We start from the raw sequence: 18,096 nt of genomic DNA on the forward strand, positions 1-18,096 counted from the left end.
CGCCTCCCGGGTTTATGCCATTCTCCTGCCTCAGCCTCCCGAGTAGCTGGGACTACAGGCGCCCGCCACCTCGCCCGGCTAGTTTTTTGTATTTTTTGGTAGAGACGGGGTTTCACCATGTTAGCCAGGATGGTCTCGATCTCCTGACCTCGTGATCCGCCCGTCTCGGCCTTCCAAAGTCCTGGCATTTACAGGCATGAGCCACTGCATTCGGCCGTGTTTGGTTTTTGTTTTGGTTTTTTTAAGATGGAGTCTCCCTCTGTCACCCAGGCTGGAGTGCAGTGGCAGGATCTCGCCTCACTGCAACCTCTGCCTGCCAGGTTCAAGCAATTCTCTGCCTCAGCCTCCCAAGTAGCTGGGATTACAGGCGCCTTCTGCCACACCCAGCTACTTTTTATATTTTTAGTGGACATGGGGTTTCACCATCTTGGCCAGGCTGGTCTTGAACCCCTGACCTTATGATCCACCCGCCTCAGCCTCCCAAAGTGTTGGGATTACAGGCGTGAGCCACGGCGCCTGGTGAGATGATGATTATTATTATTTTGAGATGGAGTCTCGCTTTGTCGCCAGGCTGGAGTGCAGTGGTGTGATCTCAGCTCACTGCAATCACCCCCTCCTGGGTTCAAGCAATCCCCCTGTCTCAGCCTCCCAAGTAGTTGGGATTATAGGCACCCACCACCACCCCCAGCTGATTTTTTGTATTTTAGTAGAGAAGGGGTTTCACCATGTTGGCCGGGATGGTCTCAATCTCCTGACCTCATGATCAGCCCGCCTGGGCCTCCCAAAGTACTGGGATTACAGGTGTGAGCCACCGCACCTGGCTGGTGTTTTTTTTGTTTGTTTGTTTTTTGAGACAGAGTCTTGCTCTCTCACCAGGCTGGAGTCTTGGCTCACTGCAACCTCCGCCTCCTGGGTTCAACCGATTCTCCTGCCTCAGCCTCCCGAGTGACTGGAACTACAGGCGCGTGCCACCATGCCCGGCTAATTTTTGTATTTTTAGTAGAGACGGAGTTTCACTATGTTGGCCAGGATGGTCTCGTTCTCTTGACCTCATGATCCCCTCTCCTCGGCCTCCCAAAGTGCTGGGATTACAGGCGTGAGCCACTGCACCTGGCCTTTCGTTTGTTTGAGACAGAGTCTTACTATGTCACCCAGACTGGAGTACAGTGGCATGATCTCAGCTCACTGCAACTTCTGCCTCCTGGGTTCAAGCAATTTTCCTGCCTCAGCCTGCGCAGTAGCTGGGATTACAGGCACGTGCCACCATGCCTGGCTAATTTTTGCATTTTTAGTACAGCTGGGTTTCACCATGTTGGCCACGCTGGTCTTGAACTTCTGGCCTCAAGTCATCTGTCCATCTTGTCCTCCCAAAGTGCTGGGTTTACAGGCATGAGCCACCGTACCCGGCCAATATTTAATTATATTTTCTGGTTGTTCTTTAACTTGATTTCCAAAAATCCTGGTCCAGATGCCAAGAGCTCCAGATACCTACCTGGAAGCTGATAACAGTGGGGAAGAGCATTGTGGGGACACCTCCAGATAGAAGCAAGGATGGCCTTGCACTCTGGGACTGTCATTCTCAGAACAGTAACTCAACCTCCATGATTTACTTGAAACTGCCTTTTGACATGCTCAAAAGCAAGTACAACAAAAACAAGCAAGTGCTGCCAGTCATTATGTCTGGGTGGTGGGTTTAAGGTCATATTAAATTCTCTCTTTGGGCTGGGCACTGTGGCTTATGCCTGTAATCCCAGCACTTTGGGAGGCCAAGGCAGGAGGATCAAGAGTCTAAGAGTTTGAGACCAGCCAGGGCAACTTAGGGAGACCCCATCTCTACAAAAAATTAAAGATTAGGGCCGGGCGTGTTGGCTCACACCTGTAATCCCAGCACTTTGGGAGCATGAGGTGGGCGGATCACGAGGTCAGGAGTTCGAGATCAGCCTGGTCAACATGGTGAAACCCTGTCTGTACTAAAAATACAAAAAATTAGCCAGGCATGCTGACGAGCGCCTGTAGTTCCAGCTACCCAAGAGGCTGAGGCAGAAGAATCGCCTCAACCCAGGAGGCAGAGCTTGTGGTGACCCAAGCTCAAGCCACTGCACTGCAGCCTGGGTGACAGAGCTAGACTTCATCTCAAAAAAAAAAAAAAAAAATTAAAGGTTAGTTTGGTATGGTGGCATGCTTCTGTGGTCCCAGCTTCTCAGGAGGCTGTGGTGGGAGGGTTGCTTGAGCCCAGGAGGTTGAGGCTGCAGTGAGCTGTGATCGTGCCACTGCACTCCAGCCTGGGCAACAGAGGAAGACCCTGTCTCAAAAACAAACAAACAAAAAAATTCCCTGCTGCCAGGTACGGTGGCGCACACCTATAATCCCAGCACTTGGTGAGGCAGAGGCAGGCGGATCACAAGGTCAGGAGTTTGAGACCAGCCTGGCCAACAGGGTGAAACCCCGTCTCTACCAAAAATATTTAAAAATTAGCCAGGTATGGTGACAGGTGCCTGTAGTCCCAGCTACTCAGGAAGCTGAGACAGGAGAATCACTTGAACCTGGGAGGCAGAGGTTGCAGTGAACAGAGATCATGCCACTGCACTCCAGCCTGGGCGACAGAGCAAGATTCTGTCTCAAAAAAAAAAAAATTCCTCTTTGTACTTTGTTGTGCTTTTCTCACACTTTCTAAATTGAATGTGAATTATTATAGGAAAAACACACAGTAAATGTTATTGTTAAGATCCCAAAAGAGGCCAGGCATGGTGGTTTATGTGTCTAATCCCAGCATTTTGAAAGGCCAAGGTGGCTGGCCGAGCGCAGTGGCTCACGACTGTAATCCCAGCACCTTGGGAGGCTGAGGAGGGTGGATCACGAGGTCAGGAGATCGAGACTATCCCGGCTAACACAGTGAAACCCCATCTCTACTAAAAATACAAAAAATTAGCCAGGCATGGTGGTGGGCGCCTATAATCCCAGCTACTCGGGAGGCTGAGGCAGGAGAATGGCTTGAACCTGGGGAAGGCAGAGCTTGCAGTGAGCCCAGATCGAGCCACTGCACTCCAGCCTGGGCAACAGAGCAAGACTCCATCTCAAAAAAAAAAAAAAGGCTGGGCGCAGTGGCTTGGCTCATGCCTGTAATCCCAGCACTTTGGGAGGCCAAGGCGGGCAGATCATGAGGTCAGGGGATCGAGACCATCCTGGCTAACCTGGTGAAACCCTATCTCTACTAAAATACAAAAAATTATCTGGGCGTGGTGGTGGGCACCTGTAGTCCCAGCTATTCGGGAGGCTGAGGCAGGAGAATGGCATGAACCTGGAAAGCGGAGCTTGGAGTGAGCGGAGATTGCGCCACTGCACTGCTCCAGCCTGGGCAAGAGTGAGACTCTGTCTCAAAAAAAAAAAAAAAAAAAAAAGAGAAAAGAAAAGTCAAGGTGGCCAAGGTGGGAGGATTGGATTGGTTGAGGCCAGGAGTTCAAGATCAGGGAGACCTTTCTGTACACACACACACACACACACACACACACACACGCACAAAGGAGGTAAACATTTCCTCCTACCAGGGGCCAAGCTCCTCTCCTGCGATGTTGAAAATGTTGGCAGTGGCTCACCCCTGTAATCCCAACACTTTGGGAGGCCAAGGCGGGTGGATCACCTGAGGTCAGGAGTTTGAGACCAGCCTGGTCAACATGGTGAAACCTTGTCTCTACTAAAAATACAAAAATTAGCCGAGCATGGTAGCACATGCCTGTAGTCCCAGCTACTCGGGAGGCTGAGACAGGAGAATCGCTCAAATCTGGGAGGCAGAGGTTGCTGTGAGCTGAGATCGTGCCACTGCACTCCAGCCTGGGTGACAGAGTGAGACTCCATCTCAAAAAAGCAAACAAAAAAACAAATTAGCCGGGCGTGGTGGTGCATGCCTGTAATCCCAGCTACTCAGGAGAGTGAGGCAGGAGAATCGCTTGAACCTGAGAGGTGGAGGTTGCAGTGAGCCAAGACCGCACCACTGCACTCCAGCCTGAGTGACAAAAAATTTTAAAAAGTTGGGGCCGGGCGTGGTGGCTCACGCCTGTTATCCCAGCACTTTGGGAGGCTGAGGCGGGTGGCTCACGAGGTCAGGAGTTCAAGACCAGCCTGGCCAAGATGGTGAAACTCCGTTTCCACTACAAATACAAAAATTAGCTAGGCATGGTGGCAGGCGCCTGTAATCCCAGCTACTTGGGAGGCTGAGGCAGAGAACTGCTTGAACCTGGGAGGTGGAGGTTGCAGTGAGCCGAGATCACGCCACTGTACTCCAGCCTAGACGACAGAGTGAGACTCCTTCTCAGGAAAAAAAAAAAAAAGTTGAAAATGTGATAAGAGGAGCTTGCTAGCTCTGTCATGGGCTATAAGATGGAGCCATGGAGCAGACAGTCCTATGTCCTGGCCAGTACTGGACCTGTAGCTTCCTAGATTTCTGCTGTCCTGGCTCCTCTGAGCATCAGTACTTCTTATATGCAGTGGTGCAGTTAGGCGAGTGGCCACCAAGCTCTTGACTAGCTGAGTCTCAGTCTGACCGGGCCAAGGGACCCCCAACCCTAGGCAGTTAGGGATATTTAGACCCAAGTCAGGGGAGGCCAGAGGCCTATCTACTTTTCAGTCCATGGGACAGGTACCCAAATGCTTTCTGGAACCACTGCCCACCCCAATCCCAGCTTCCTCCCTTAAGAGTTGAACTGGCCAGGCAGCTGCCCGGATGCCCACACCCACCTGAGCACAGCCTGTAGTTGATCCACTCCTAACTGGGTAGCTTCCCCCATTCCTCCTTAATGTCCCTAGCAGGGGAAACTGAAGCAGGGCCTGAGGTGACAAGGGGTTCCAAGCATGGCAGGCTTTTCCTCCCTACATAGGGGGCAGGTCCTTTTACTGGAGCTGGGGAATGAAAATGGGTAACTAACTTACTCAAGACAATGAGGTCAGTGGGACAGAGGGTGGGTCTCTCCATGGTCCACAAGGTCACAGGACTGAGGGCTTGCCCTCCCTCATGGTCACCCTCTCCTACCTTCTTGGGTCTCCTCAGGCATGGCAAATAGTGGGCAGTCGGGGGCCGATGATGGCATCCAGTAGCAGGACTGGACAAAGGCAGCAGTGGCTCCTTTGAGAGCCCAGGGAAGGCCTGGCTGCCTCCCAGTCTTGGCCTAAAATAGGCCTGAGCTCAGCCCACTGGGCTATATTTAGAGGGGGCAGCCCTCAGCCATGGGAAGGGGCAGAGTGATCCACGTGGGCCAGCCTGGACTATCTACCTGGTGAGGGAGCCAGCCAGGAGCCTGCCTCCACTAGTCTAGGTGCCCAGGGACCTTCAAGGGGAAGCACGCCTCCCCATATATCCAGAATGGCCACCCCAGGCTCAGCAAGGCCCCACGTGGCAGCCAAGGCAGACAAGGAACCCCTGTGCATCTCTACTCGGCCACCCCTCCACCCCTGCAGACTCTTACCCACAGCCCAGTCATCTCTCCTCCCAGCGAACACAAGACAAGCAGCCTCCACTGCATGACCTGCTACCACACAATACTGTTGTTGTGTGTGTCTTATAGAGGGTGATGGACAACTGAAGCCTGATGAGGGCTCTGATAGCCTCACAAGTGGGCAGATATACCCACAGCACCCATGCTGGCCAGTGGGTAGACCTAGGTTGGAGGCTGGTTCGTTTGTTACTAAGCTTACAACCTTAGGTAAAGGATCTCTCCTCCCTGAAGTCAGTTTGCTCATGTGTAAAGACGGAATAACAGTGGCTTCTCCCTGGCACTGTACACTGAGAACCACATCTGGAGCATTTATCACGATCCACGGTTTTGGTCTTCCCCTGCTCCCATCTCCACAAGGGCAGACACGTTGCATAAGTTTGTGTAAGGATGCACATTACTGCTTACCTTGAAGGGAGGAGGTGGTCCAGCTTCCAGCTTTCCCTCTGTGGTTGGATCCCTGTGCCCTTCCTTCCCAATGGGGGCAAAGCAAGACTGTGGGCTCTACTTCCTACACACCTCAAACCTGTCACTCCGCTGTCTCACACTGGCCTCCCTGATGTTCCTCAAAGTTAACAAGCTCATTACCACCTCAGGGGCTTGGCGGTGGCTGTTCCCTCCTGGAATGCTATGCTCCCAGATAGCCCTGTGGTGGGCCCCTTCTTGTCAGGGAGCTCAAATGTCACCCCCTCAGTGAGGCCTTCTGCGTACATTCCTTTTTTTTTTTTTTTTTTTTTTTGAGACAGAGTCTTGCTCTGTCAGCCAGGTTGGAGTGCAGTGGCATGATCTCGGCTCACTGCAATTGCAACCTCCGCCTCCCAGGTTCACGCCATTCTCCTGCCTTAGCCTCTCGAGTAGCTGGGACTACAGGCGCACACCCAGTTAATTTTTTGTATTTTTAGTAGAGACGGGGTTTCACCGTGTTAGCCAGGATGCTATTGATCTCCCGACCTCATGATCCGCCCGCCTCGGCCTCCCAAAGTGCTGGGATTACAGGCGTGAGCCACCGGGCTGGGCCGCATACATTCTTTTCCACATCACCCAGTTTTCTTTTCTTTTTTTGAAACGGAGTCTCGCTTTGTTGCCCAGGCAGGAGTGCAGTGGGGCGATCTCGGCTCACTGAAACCTCTGCCTCCCTGGTTCAAGCAATTCTCCTGCCTCAGCCTCCTGAGTAGCTGCGATTAAAGGCGTGTGCCACCACACCCACCTAATTTTTGTAGTTTTAGTAGAGATGGGGTTTCACCATGTTGGTTAGGCTGGTCTTGAATTCCTGACCTCGTGATCCGACTGCCTCAGCCTCCCAAAATGCTGGGATTACAGAAGTGAGTCACCGTGCCCGGCCCAGTTTTATTTTCTTCATAGCACTTAGTCCTGAAGTTATATTATGCACAATGTGCCCTACGTGTCACTATTCCCAAAGTCCCTACAGAACCTATTCAGTCATGTGGAACCACTTTTTTCTTTTCTTTTTTTTTTTTTTTTTTTTTTGAGGAGTTTCGCTCTGTCGCCCAGGCTGGAGTGCAGGGGCAACATCTAGGCTCATTGCAACCTCCGTCTTCCGGGTTCGAGTGATTCTCCTGCCTCAGCCTCCCAAGTAGCTAGGATTACAGGCGCGTGCCCCCACGCCAGGCTAATTTTTTTGTATTTTTAGTAGAGACGGGGTTTCACCGTTAGCTAGGATGGTTTCCATCTCCTGACCTCGTGATCCGCCCGCCTTGGCCTCCCAAAGTGTTGGGATTACAGGCGTGAGCCACCGCACCTGGCCGGAACCACCTTTAATCCTCACCAGGCAACTTTGGACAGGAGAAACTCGGGCCCTGACACCGCCAGGAAGGTGCCCAAGACCACATAGCAAGGCCTAGAACTGGGGTTGTCTGCTGGGGCCATTCCAGCTTTGGCTGATAATGCGTTTATTGCGTTACTTTAGTACAGTCGGCCTGCCTCGCCCCACCTCCAACAGCCCAGCCTGTTCACAGTTTTCTGCTCACTGCTCACTACCCAAGGAGGTGGGGTCTGTCCCCCAGGGTGGGCACCCCAGGCACCTCCTCGGCCCTGGTCGTTGCTCCGGAGCCCAGCTTCCCCCTCTCTTCCCTCCTGGCTGAATCCTGCGCCCGGCCTGTGCCGCACTTCCTGGGGCTGCTACATTCAAGGGTTATCCTGTTAATAAATAAGCCCGCGCAGCTGCCCTCAGCCAGGGCCTGTCGGTTGGTGTCTCCGTCGGCCCGGGACTCCCAATGTGCCCGGCCCCAACCTGTCTGTCTCTTCAGGGTCTGTCTGGCTCCTCTCCCGCCTGTAGTCTGCTTGGTTCCCGGCGTGGGGACAGTCCGGTCACCAGTGCGTTACGCTGCGCGGCCCCCGCTCAGCGCGTGGCTCAGGAGCGTGGGTCCGCCGGTTACGGCCCTTTCTCCGCGACTCCGGGGGCAGTGACTGCAGCGCAGGCTGTGGGCGACACATGCGCAGGGAGTTCGCGCTGCCACCGCCGCCCGGCTCCACCAGCTGCAGAAAGTCCCGGTACCAGAGTTTGGGGCCCGGCGGCGCGGCGGGCGCAGCCTCCTCGGCCCGCGCCAGCCGTTCGGCCTGCGTAGCACTCAACACGTGCAGCGACAGGCGACGCAGCGGTTGCGTAAAGCCCTGCTCGACTGCAGCGCACAAGTACACGCCCGAGTCTCGGCGCCGCAGCCTGCGAAGCAGTAGTCCCCGGGCGGTGCGCTCGGTGCGCTCCTGTGCCAGCACCTGCGGGCAGGGGACAGCGTGAGGCGGGAGTGTCGGGCCGGGAACAGGGCTTCCAGGCCCTAGCACGCGATGGAAGAAGCAAAGAGTCATTGGGAACCGAGGTGGGGCGGGAAAGGGGTGCCCCCGGGCGCACATTTTAAGACTGAGTGTTTGCGAGTTGGTGGTCTTCAAGGGAGAATCCGAACGAGGCGGGGTTTACATGAACGTGCGGGGTGGGTCAGGGACCTCAATGGGCAGGTGGAGGGCGGGTCTTCTCCCGAATTCAGGGGAGACGGGTCAGGAGCCCGGTTGGAAGCAATGGGGTCTCCGCAGCTTGTGGAACCCTAACCAAACGACGCGGCGGGGAGTGGGTCTGGTTGGGCGGGGCTTCGTTGGGTAGGGCGGGGCCTCTCCTGGATGCAGGGGGTGGGACAGGAGCCTGGCAGGGAGGGTGGAGTAAGGCTCACCTGGGTATGGGTTGTCACCCCTGCGCGCTGGAAAGTCCACTCTACGCGCGCCTGCAGCGAGCGGGGCTCACACTCGAGAAAGGCGCTGCTGCCCTCCACGCCGAACACTCTGTGTTCCAGCAGCGCGGGACGAGACGAGTCTTGGGGCAGAAGAACGTCAGATTTAGGCAAGGCAGGGAAGGTGGGGCGTCTTCTGGGGCTGAGGGTAGGGACAGCTGGGAGACTCACCTCCCGAGCACAGCGTGCTGGGGTCGCCATTCCTTACGTCTTGCCGCCGGAACCGCCTGTGGGGAACATCGGATCTTCCATGAGCCCTTCTTCTTTCAGCCCCAGGCAGTGAAAGACCCTTCGCCTCCCTCCCGGCGGCCCAACCCCGACCCCGCCCACCTCTTGACACTGGGCTGGAAGCGCGTGCACGCGACCCCGTCCCAGGCGCAGTAGGGGTCACGCGCCAGACAGCATTCGGCGCAGACGCGGCCGTGGGCAGCGCAGCGGTGCAACGCGATCTGGGCCACCGCGCTCCGCGAGGCTATGTACAGCTGGTGCTAGGGGGCACGAGGGGCTCTGGACTGACCGAGGGCGACCCCATGCCTGCCACCCATCGGTCAGGGATCCCTTCTCCCACTCGACAGATGGGAACACTGAGGTCTTACGCCTCAGGTCACACAGTCTGGCAAAGCCAGAGCCTGTACTCAAACGCGGGACTGCGAACTACCAAGAGGGACCAGAGGCTTGGGACACTCCAGGCACAAGCTCAGTCCATCCCACCCCCACCCCCATCCTGGTCACTCACCCTCTTGGAGGAGATTTGCATGCTGGTGACAGCGGCCGAGTCCTGAGAGGGAGGAGGGGCGACGGGGTCAGGGCTTAGTGGGGTGTGGAGGGGTCCCGGGCGACTGGGGTCGAGGCCTCACCTCAAACACGTGCAGCTCCTCCAGGAGCAGCCCCTCTGCGCTGGGCCTACTGCCTTTGGGGACCGAGATCACCTTCAGTACCGTACCAGCGTCTGCAGGAATGAGAAGGCGTAATGACCATTGGTGCTCCCGGACAGCTGGAGCTAGGGTCTCCTCGCCTTTGAGGCTTCTACCCTCAGCATATTTGGGTTGTGAAGAGTGTGGACTGGAAGAGTGTGGGTTGGGCAGCTTCCAGAAGGTGGAGAGACAGCCCGGGAAAGGATGTGGAGATGGGACTGAACAGGGAGAGCTTCCACCAGCAGCCCACAGGGCCTGGATGGGATCCTGGGGGTCGCTGTGGAGGGACCCTGACCTGTGCCAATGAAGAGGACGTCATAGTGTCCGTCAGCGGCTGCAACCCGGTCCGTGGCAATTTGAGTGAAGGTGTAATTGGCTCCAACTTGTAGAAAAAGAGGGCGCCCCCCAATGGGCAGGACAGAGTTGTACATGAGGGGGTGGTTCCGCGCAAACTGGATGACATCGTCGGGGAAGTCCTTGGTGGAACTGAAGGTGCCAAAGGTCTTGCTGGGGCACTGGGGGTGGGGGGAAGGAAGGTACAGTAGGGATATAGATATGGGGGCTTGATAGGCGGCCTCCATGCCAAGCCTCTGGGAACATGAAGGGGAATGGGGACAGAACCCTGCCCTGAGAATTAGAGAGGAGATGCAGCCTTGCCCTGGGAAGTCAGAGGCAGGAAACAAGCTTTGTCTTATGGAAACGTTTTCCCACCCATAACCAAAGGAAGAAAGCACATTCACCAAGAAGACCCCAGGCCAAGTTCTCAAACCCTTGAGGCTTTGAAGTGGGTTGTAGCAAAAGTTCCTGGGCTACGAACCATGCCTGGCCGCGGGTAGGGGACGCGACCCTGGTATGACACCCACTGGTGCATGGGCCCCTCCTTGTGTGCAAAGGGTCCCAGGAAGGCCCGGCGCACGTCGTTCATGCTGTACACGCACACTGCAGAACCCTGGAAAATGCTGCTGGAGGAGAAGACCAGGGCGGGGTGAGGGGCCCGGTGGAACCCAGCGGCCTGCTCAGGCGCTCCCTACCTCCCGCCCCTCACCTGGACGTGGAGAAGACAGCATAGAGCAGCGGGGTCCGGTGGTCCCGCGAGGACAACAGAAACACATCCTCTGCGGGGAACGGGCCTAGCTGGGGTAGGGCGCACAGCCCCGCTGCGCCGGGGGCTCCTGGAGTCTGCACCGCTGCCCTCCTCCCCAACCCCATACCCACTCCCGCACTCACGGAGCTGATCGAAGTGGGTGTCGCCCTCGACGCCCGGCACTGAGCACACCAGCCGCGCCTTCAGAAACGTCGTCCACTTGTTGACCAGGCTGCGCTGGCCGCCCACGTCGTTCTGCCGGGACGATCAGAGGGGATGAGGGCGAGATCAGGGCAGGCAAAGGGGTAGGGGCAGGGTCGCCGGGTGTGGCCCAGGGACTCCTCACCCGGCAAATCTGGCCAACGCGGGACACGGACAGGCGTCCCAGTGCCGGCGCCGCCTCTACCGCCGTCTCACGAAAGAAGAAGTAGATTTTGTCGTCGTCTGGGTTCTCGTTCTCCGGGATCCAAAATACCTTGACAAACTTGGGCTCTGACCGCGGCAGGAGGCATGGGTCAGCGGGTCCTGGCCTCGCCTCCTGATACGAGACCCACGCGCTGCTTCCCCTTCCCGTTGCGCGGGCACAGCACACGGGATCACAGTGTCTGACCACCCAACCTCTAGGACCACGTTCAGTTGGCGCTCTGCGCCGACCGAATCCAAAGGATCAGGGCCTGCGAGGCAAGAAACAGCCGCGAGGGGGCAGCAGAGACCGTGGCTACGTGGGGGCCCAGGCGGGAAGCCCGGCTAGCCTCCGATCTCACCCTACACAGTCGCCCAGCACCTTAGGCTCGGGTAGGAGGGAGATGAGGTAATCTGGTTTCACCTTCACTCATGAATCTTCCTCCCTAGCATAACCAGATGCTCCCTACTCCTGTTTCAAATCCTTCTGCTGGGTCCCATTGCTTTTTATTGTATTATTTTTTGAGACTGTCTTGCTCTGTTGCCTAGGCTGGAGTGCTGGATCTCGGCTCACTACAATCTCAGCCTCCCGAGAAGCTGAGATTACAGACACAGCCCACCACCACACCTGGCTTATTTTATTTTATTTTATTTTTTGAGACGAAGTCTTGCTCTATCGCCCAAGCTGGAGTGCAGTGGCACAGTCTCCACTCACTGCAACCTCAGCCTCCTGGGTTAGAGTCATTCACCTGCCTCAGCCTCCTGAGTAGCTGGGATTACAGATGCACACCACCACGCCCGGCTAATTTTTGCATATTTAGTAGAGACAAGGTTTCACCATGTTGGCCAGGCTGGTCTCAAATTCCTGACCTCAGGTGATCCGCCCGCCTCGGCCTCCCCAAGTGCTGGGATTACAGGTGCACACCACTGCACCTGGCCAATTTTTGTATTTTTTAGTAGAGACAGGGTTTCACCATGTTGGCCAGGCTAGTCTCAAACTCCTGGCCTCAAGCTATTTGCCTGCCTCAGTCTCCCAAAGTGCTGGGATTACAGGTGTGAGGCACTGCGCCCACCAGCCCCTAGCCCTTATTTAATTTTTATTTTATTTAGAGACAGAGTCTGCTGTGTTCTGCAGTGGCAGCATCATGCTCACTGCAGCCTCCAACTCCTGGGCTCAAGTGATCCTTCCATCTCAGCCTCCTGACTAGCCAGGACTACAGGTGTGTGCATGCCACTGCCCCCAGCTAATTTTATTTTCTTTTTTGCAGAGACAGGGTCTTGCTTTGTAACCCAGGCTGGTATGAAGCTCCTGTCTTCAAGCAATCTGTCTGCCTCACCTCCCAAAGTGCTGGGATTACAGGCACAAGTCATTGTGCCCAGCCCCCATGGCTCTTAGAATAAATAACTTTGGCCCCTGACAGTCCAGACCCCCTTATCATTACTAGCTCTGCAAGTCTATTCCTTTGCTTGTTCCTGCATCCAGGCCTTTGCACTAGTTGCTCCCTCTGCCTGGAATGCTCATCTCTGAACTTTGCTGGCTGGCTCTCTTGTGCTTGGGAATTAGCTCATGCTCCCCTCAGCACAGCAGCTTCCTTTACCCAACCCCCTCCACCCACCCAGTCTCCTTTTCACTTCCTCTCTTGTCTCTCTCTGGCCTCATAGCCATTGGACTTGATCTTATCATGTATGTGATCTGTGAACTCAAAGAGGTCACAGTCATACATGTCGTATCTGTCTGACACCAGTGCCTGATTAAGGAGGGTATTTGGTAAGACCTGGCCACACCCACTGCTCACTTACTTTATGGGCCTTGCTTGGCACCTGCCCTGTGGGAGGGTGACGGCCTCCTCCCACCAACCCCACCAGCCTCTCACCATTGAGCCAGCGGGAGTCGTGTGGCTCTGTTCGGAGACTCGGACGTTGGCCCAGGCTGCGAAAGATGGTAAAGTCTCGGCCCATGAGGTCTGCTGCCACCCCTGAGTATAGCTCCTCCCCTACAGACAGAGAAAGGGCTGCTCAGCCAAGCGGAGGGCTCTTGGGGCAGGAAGGCCTGGGGAGCTCTGGGAGCTCTCAGGGAGTCAGTGAGGCTATGGGGGAATTCCTGGAGCTCTTGGGGGTCTTGGGACTTTGTGAGGTTCGGCAGTTTCTAAGGGGTTCTGTTGGGGCCTTAGCCCTTGGACTCACCCACCAGCACGGAGGCAGCCCGATGCCTGGGGTCATAAGGACTCTTCCCCTTGCCATCCTCTATCCTTCCTGGGTCCAGCCGGAGCACGGGCTCCTGGGAGGTGTGGCAAGTTGTGACTACCAGGGCCTTCTTACCCTCCTGACCTCCCTCCCTGCCTAGATACGGCCTTACCTCTGCCCGGTGGCCCACTTCCACAAAGGCACAGGTTGGGTGGAAGGCTCCCGTGCCACAGGCCAGCAAGTGGGTGCGGTTGTAGGCGTGCAGCAATTTCACAAAGTTCATGCACTCAGTCTAGTAGGTTTGGAGGTGTGAGGTTTCCCCCAGGGACATGGCCTTAAGAGGTCCCAGCTCACCAGTGGCATCCTCACCCCTCTCTCTCTTTGGCATCGACCCAGGCAAGTACTAACATGGGCCACAGGGAACTGGGGGCCCTTGCTGACCAGCCCAGGCCTCACCAGGGTGGGCGTCTGGGGAAGCACAAGTCTGCAAAGCCTCCATGACTCAGAGGCCCCCCAGAAGAATTACACGAGCCCCAACCCTGACTCACCACCCCGAGACCTCAGCCACCTCGACCTCCCTGCCCTCATCCCAGCCAGAACAGGCAGGCCTCTGTTTTAGCCCTGCCCTGTCTCTGGGGTGAGGGGTTGACCCTCCCCACTCCCAGCCTGGACAGCCAGCACTCACACCAATGTCCTTCCCTGCCCAGTTGCACTCCTCTCGCCATTCCACAGGGGCCGGCCAGGCCAGCTATGGGGAGGTTGGGGGAGAGGGGACACAGGTCAGGGACTTGGGATATTCTCTACCTCAGGGAGCCCATTCCTCTGAGTCTCTCCAGGTAGGCTGGAGTGGGGTCCTAGGGCTCCTTCCCTGGGCAGTGCTGGGGTTGGGGGTCCCTGGCACCTTCTTGGCCCGCTTGCTGATGTTGTCCAGGCTGAGGGATGCCACATGGTTCTCGGCACCCACAAACAGGCGTCCACGCTCCTCATCCACCAGCAAGGCCTCGTAGCAGCAGGTTCGCTCCAGGCTGAAAGTCTGGAGACCATGCCAGGCCTGGAGCTCTGCAGGGCAGGACACTGCTGAGGACTCGCCAGCCATGCTGGAAGCCTCTCCCAGGTCTTGCCTGGTGGTGACTCTATGGGCCAAGGTTGTCCTTAGGACCTGGCCTGTATACATATGAGTTTACATGTGTGTGAGTTTACACACGCAAACCCAAGCCCACCCAGGTGCACGTGTGGAGCTGCCAGGGGAGGTGGTACACCCCCCCAGGAAGAGGAAGGCAGGTTGAACTTGGGCACGCTCAGACAGGTGGTATCTCCAGGCGGGCACACTGGGAGGCCAGGCTCATGGACACCAGAGTCCTGGGGGAGACCGGCATGCAGGGATGGCCAGACCCCCAACTCCCAAAAGTCAGGCTGAGAGTTCCTTTCCTGCCACTCCACCACCAGCCTGAGCTCAGCAGAACTGCCTATTCACTGCCACTGCCCAGGGGCCACCCTCCTGTACCGGAGGCATGAGAAGGGGGCTCTGACTTCCCTGTTGCTCTGCTGAAGGAGTATCACCTTGTTGGGGTTACTGAACGGAACAGAGACAAGGTCTGTTGCTATGGGGACAGGAGGGGTCTTCCTGAGAAAGCACGAAGAGAATGTGGGCAGAGGCTGGGGGCTGAGGCCCAGACAGCGTTAACTGGAGGTGGCCTGAGAGTGCCCACTAATCCCACCAGAGTCTGGTGACAGGCACGCACATGGGGCAACAACCAACACAGAGCCCCCTGGCCATACCGGGACCCTTTCCTGACCACCTCAAGCTGGGCCCTCCTGCCTGCCAGGTGCACCTACCTTGGAAGGAGAGCCGAAGGCGTGGGGGGCTGGGGGTGGCACCCCCCAGCCCCACTGCCCAGAGCAGGGCCAGGCCCGGGATCATGGTGGCGGCCCCGGCCCGCCCCATCTCAGCAGCTCGGGGCGCTCAGGGTTCAGCGGGTGTGTGTGTGGAGGAGCCTTGAGTTGCCCTGGACTCTGCCCCAGGATCTGGAAGAGAAGGAGTCGGCAGTGAAGGCGAGGGCGGGAGGCTAGGGAGGGGGAGTCCCCAGGGATCAGATTACAGCCCCTAGGGGAAAGAGGCTGGGGGGTCACATTCCACTTCCGAACCCTCCCCTCCGAGGGTGCCCCGCCTGGCCACAATCACAGACACACCCACGCCACTGGGCACACCCTCAGGGTCACCCTGCACTGGCAGGCTCGCCTCACCACGTCACCCTTCTCAGTAACCTCCCCTCTTGTATACACACTCACAGACATTAATTCACAATGCGCACCAACTTCATGCCAGCCTCGGCCTGGGAGGAGGGATACTGGGAGACATAGGCAAGGTCCCCATGTGAGAGAGGACAGAGCACCAACAAGGATGGATGCAGAGGGTGCCAAGTGCAATGAGCAAAACAAGCCAGTCAAAAGAGAGAGAGTGACAGGAGCGGGTCAGGCCTCTGGAGGTGGCAGTGTCCCCACAGTCCCGCAGAAAAACACAGAGACACTTTTGAGGCTGGAGTCAAAGGTGTGGGTGCCTGTGAATGTGAATGTGTTTCCAAGTGTCCCCTTGTGATGTGCGCATGTGTGTAGTGTGTATGCACATATTTACATGTCTGTGTGCAAATATATAGTGGCATATTGCACATGTGTGGATATGCGTTGGTGTGCACATGCATGTGGCACCATGCAATCTATGGAGTGCATATGTGCGATGTGTGCATATTTTGCACACAGATGTGTTGCACATTTGTGCATGTGCAAACGTGTGCACCCATAAGGGTGGACGTGTCTCCAGGCATGCAAGTGAGCAAATCCAACTGCAGCATCAATCACTCCATAGGGAGAAGTGCCACCCAGGAGACCCAGGACCTGGGCAGAAGCCTCAGCCTCTGACTTGGGGACTGCTCCCAACTCAGCTGAAGCAGCCTCTGCATCTGAGCTTGAGGGCTGTCTCTCCACACCCCTGAGGAATCAAAGAGGGGCAAGGTGAGGCAGCCCTTCACTTGTGCCCCAGCCTCCTGGCCTCGCTGAGCTGGCCTTCCCTCTCAGTGCCTCCACAGCCTCTCTGAGCCTCTCCCTTCACGTCTCTCAACCCTTGAGGTTTCCCCGTCTTTGAGCCGCTTCACTCTAGGAGCCAGACACCTCCCCCGGGCCCTCAGCTGGGGCAAAGACCTGGCTGCCATGCCCACTCTCCTTCCCAGGGGCCAGCTGGGCAGGTGCTGGACACAGGAGCCCAGGGAGTGGGGCAAGGTTCCAGGTGGGATTAAGCAAGTGGAGTGGCTGCTGGGGCAGGTTCCAGGCCCCTCCACCCACACTCCTGCCCAGCTCCTGGCCCCGTCCCAGGCCAGGACCCCCACCTCCCTCCTTCCCCCTGCTGACACTTGCCACTGCCTCTTCTCAGGTTCTAGAGGTCTTCCAGGCCACCACCGGCTGCCTTCTCACACTCCACCGAGGACTCCCGCAGAGGCACCTCTCCACTCTGGCCCCTTCCCACCCTGGGGCTGCAGGGGACCCTCTGACGGCTCCTTTAAGGAGCAGCCCCCGCCCCCACCAGGCCAGCCACCGCCCCACGCGCTGCGCCGTAAAGTTTAGAGGGCGGATCGGGTGACCGGGCAGGCAGCCGGGCAGGCAGCCGGACGGGCTGGAGAAGGCGGCCAGGCGGGAGTGGAATGGGCACGAGGGAGGGGCTGGTAGGGACAACCCCTCCCCTATTGGGTCTCAAGGCAGTAGTGTGCCCCAGGTGGTGGTCCCAGAAGCCAGGTGGCCAGCCAAGGCAAGGCAGGAAGAAACCCCAGCTCCAGGGGCTCAGCAGGCAAAGGGAATCACTGGGTGGGGGCACCACCCGGGGAATCCAATATCTCACCTGTCCCTCCACAGGTGGGGAGCTGTGGGGAGAGATAATGGGGAGCTCAGCTGCCACCTCAGTTCCCAGGGACCGGCTGGGGTGGGCGGGCAGCCAGAGGTCAGGGGAGGGGCTCTCAACTGGAGGTCGGATGGGCCCTCGGGACCCAGTCCCGGTCCTTCCTCACCACTTGGGCCACTTAGTACTTCAGCGACCTGACAAGCAGTGGCTTCTTCCACGACAGCCAGATCGGGGAGGAAGAGGAGGGCAGGAGAAGGGCAGATGCAGAAGGAGCAGCAAATCTCACTTCTGCACCACAGGGCGGGGCCCATCTGGAGTCCCCCATCCTGGACAGGTAGCTCTGCATCACTGCTAAGAGGTTGGGGGGCGGCCTATGACCTCTCTTCCTCTGACCTCTCTTTCTAGGTTGGAGGTGGAACAACCCCCACCAAACCCAGAGCCGAAACCTGAGGGAGTTTTACAGACAGGATGGAGCTCCTGTAACTCAGAGCCTCAGTTGGGAATGACTTGGGGTCTTGTCCTGAAGCTTAGTCTGGTGAACATGCCCCATTTGTAGCATGAGGGGTACTTCTCTGGAGGGACTGTATGTTGACAGTGGCAGAGTAGAGCCCTCAAGTCCACCTGAGTGAATATACCAGGGCTTGAGAATGGGCTTTGATCCTTCCATCCCTGAAAAAGGCATTTTCCTACCACCTCCCAAGGCTGATGGGGCAGTGTGGGTATTCTAAGTGTTGCAGCTTTGTTGCCCAGCCCTGGAGGCCTCCAGCCAAGCAGGGACAGAGGTGGGAGCAGGTCCCCTGGAAGTGGAAGTGGGGCCATGCTCTCCTTCCTGAGCCTGAGGACCTGGTATACCTGGCCTGGCCTGGCCAGCTGGCAGGTGAATAACAGGGGCCAATGGGAGCCGCAG

At 57.1% G+C, this 18,096-nt stretch overlaps 2 protein-coding genes and 1 long non-coding RNA gene across 6 annotated transcripts in view; 1 reads left to right on the forward strand and 2 right to left on the reverse strand.

Moving 5' to 3' along the window:
* Nucleotides 1-5,168, reverse strand: part of LSMEM2 (leucine-rich single-pass membrane protein 2) — a 14,572-nt gene extending 9,404 nt beyond the window's left edge. Inside the window, exon 1 of one of the 2 annotated variants that reach the window (XM_011993269.1) lies at nt 5,024-5,168. In XM_011993269.1, coding sequence (XP_011848659.1) covers nt 5,024-5,081 — 58 coding nt within the window. In that variant the 5' untranslated portion in view covers nt 5,082-5,168. The remainder of the gene's footprint in view (nt 1-5,023) is intronic. The other variant, XM_011993268.1, reaches the window with a different exon arrangement.
* Nucleotides 5,169-7,348: 2,180 nt separating this feature from the next.
* Nucleotides 7,349-16,916, reverse strand: SEMA3B (sema domain, immunoglobulin domain (Ig), short basic domain, secreted, (semaphorin) 3B). Of its 3 annotated transcripts, none has more exons than XM_011993285.1 (18): nt 16,712-16,916; nt 15,140-15,328; nt 14,205-14,362; nt 13,989-14,051; nt 13,476-13,595; nt 13,304-13,397; nt 12,994-13,113; nt 11,064-11,209; nt 10,861-10,972; nt 10,679-10,748; nt 10,451-10,592; nt 9,929-10,148; nt 9,577-9,668; nt 9,456-9,497; nt 9,050-9,207; nt 8,891-8,946; nt 8,663-8,802; nt 7,349-8,216 (listed from the first exon to the last, which is right to left on the reverse strand). In XM_011993285.1, exons 2-18 carry the CDS (start codon nt 15,246-15,248, stop codon nt 7,812-7,814), a joined length of 2,247 nt encoding a protein of 748 aa, XP_011848675.1. In that variant the 5' UTR covers nt 15,249-15,328; nt 16,712-16,916; the 3' UTR covers nt 7,349-7,811. The 3 variants fall into 3 exon arrangements, with proteins under 3 accessions (XP_011848675.1, XP_011848674.1, XP_011848676.1); XM_011993284.1 differs by having other exon boundaries at nt 10,451-10,595; XM_011993286.1 differs by lacking the exons at nt 12,994-13,113; nt 13,304-13,397; nt 13,476-13,595; ... (2 more) ...; nt 15,140-15,328; nt 16,712-16,916 and having other exon boundaries at nt 10,451-10,595; nt 11,193-11,382.
* Nucleotides 16,917-17,113: 197 nt separating this feature from the next.
* LOC105548988 lies at nt 17,114-17,837 on the forward strand. The gene is made up of 2 exons (XR_001007489.1): nt 17,114-17,203; nt 17,595-17,837. It is a non-coding gene; the product is annotated as an uncharacterized LOC105548988 (long non-coding RNA).
* The last annotated feature ends 259 nt before the right edge of the window (nt 17,838-18,096 follow it).

Source organism: Mandrillus leucophaeus, unplaced genomic scaffold, assembly GCF_000951045.1.
Source record: "Mandrillus leucophaeus isolate KB7577 unplaced genomic scaffold, Mleu.le_1.0 Scaffold429, whole genome shotgun sequence".
Taxonomy (NCBI): Eukaryota; Metazoa; Chordata; class Mammalia; order Primates; family Cercopithecidae; genus Mandrillus; species Mandrillus leucophaeus.

Bases quoted from the DNA above. Each gene is read 5' to 3' on its own strand.
- SEMA3B (XM_011993284.1), bottom strand. From the start codon at position 15,248: ATGGGGCGGGCCGGGGCCGCCACCATGATCCCGGGCCTGGCCCTGCTC. The intron at 14,363-15,139 runs GTAGGTGCACCT...CCTGCCCTGCAG, and splicing joins CCTTCGGCTCTCCTTCCAAG to AGCTCCAGGCCTGGCATGGT. The intron at 8,217-8,662 runs GTGAGCCTTACT...CCCTGCCCGCAG, and splicing joins GGGTGACAACCCATACCCAG to GTGCTGGCACAGGAGCGCAC.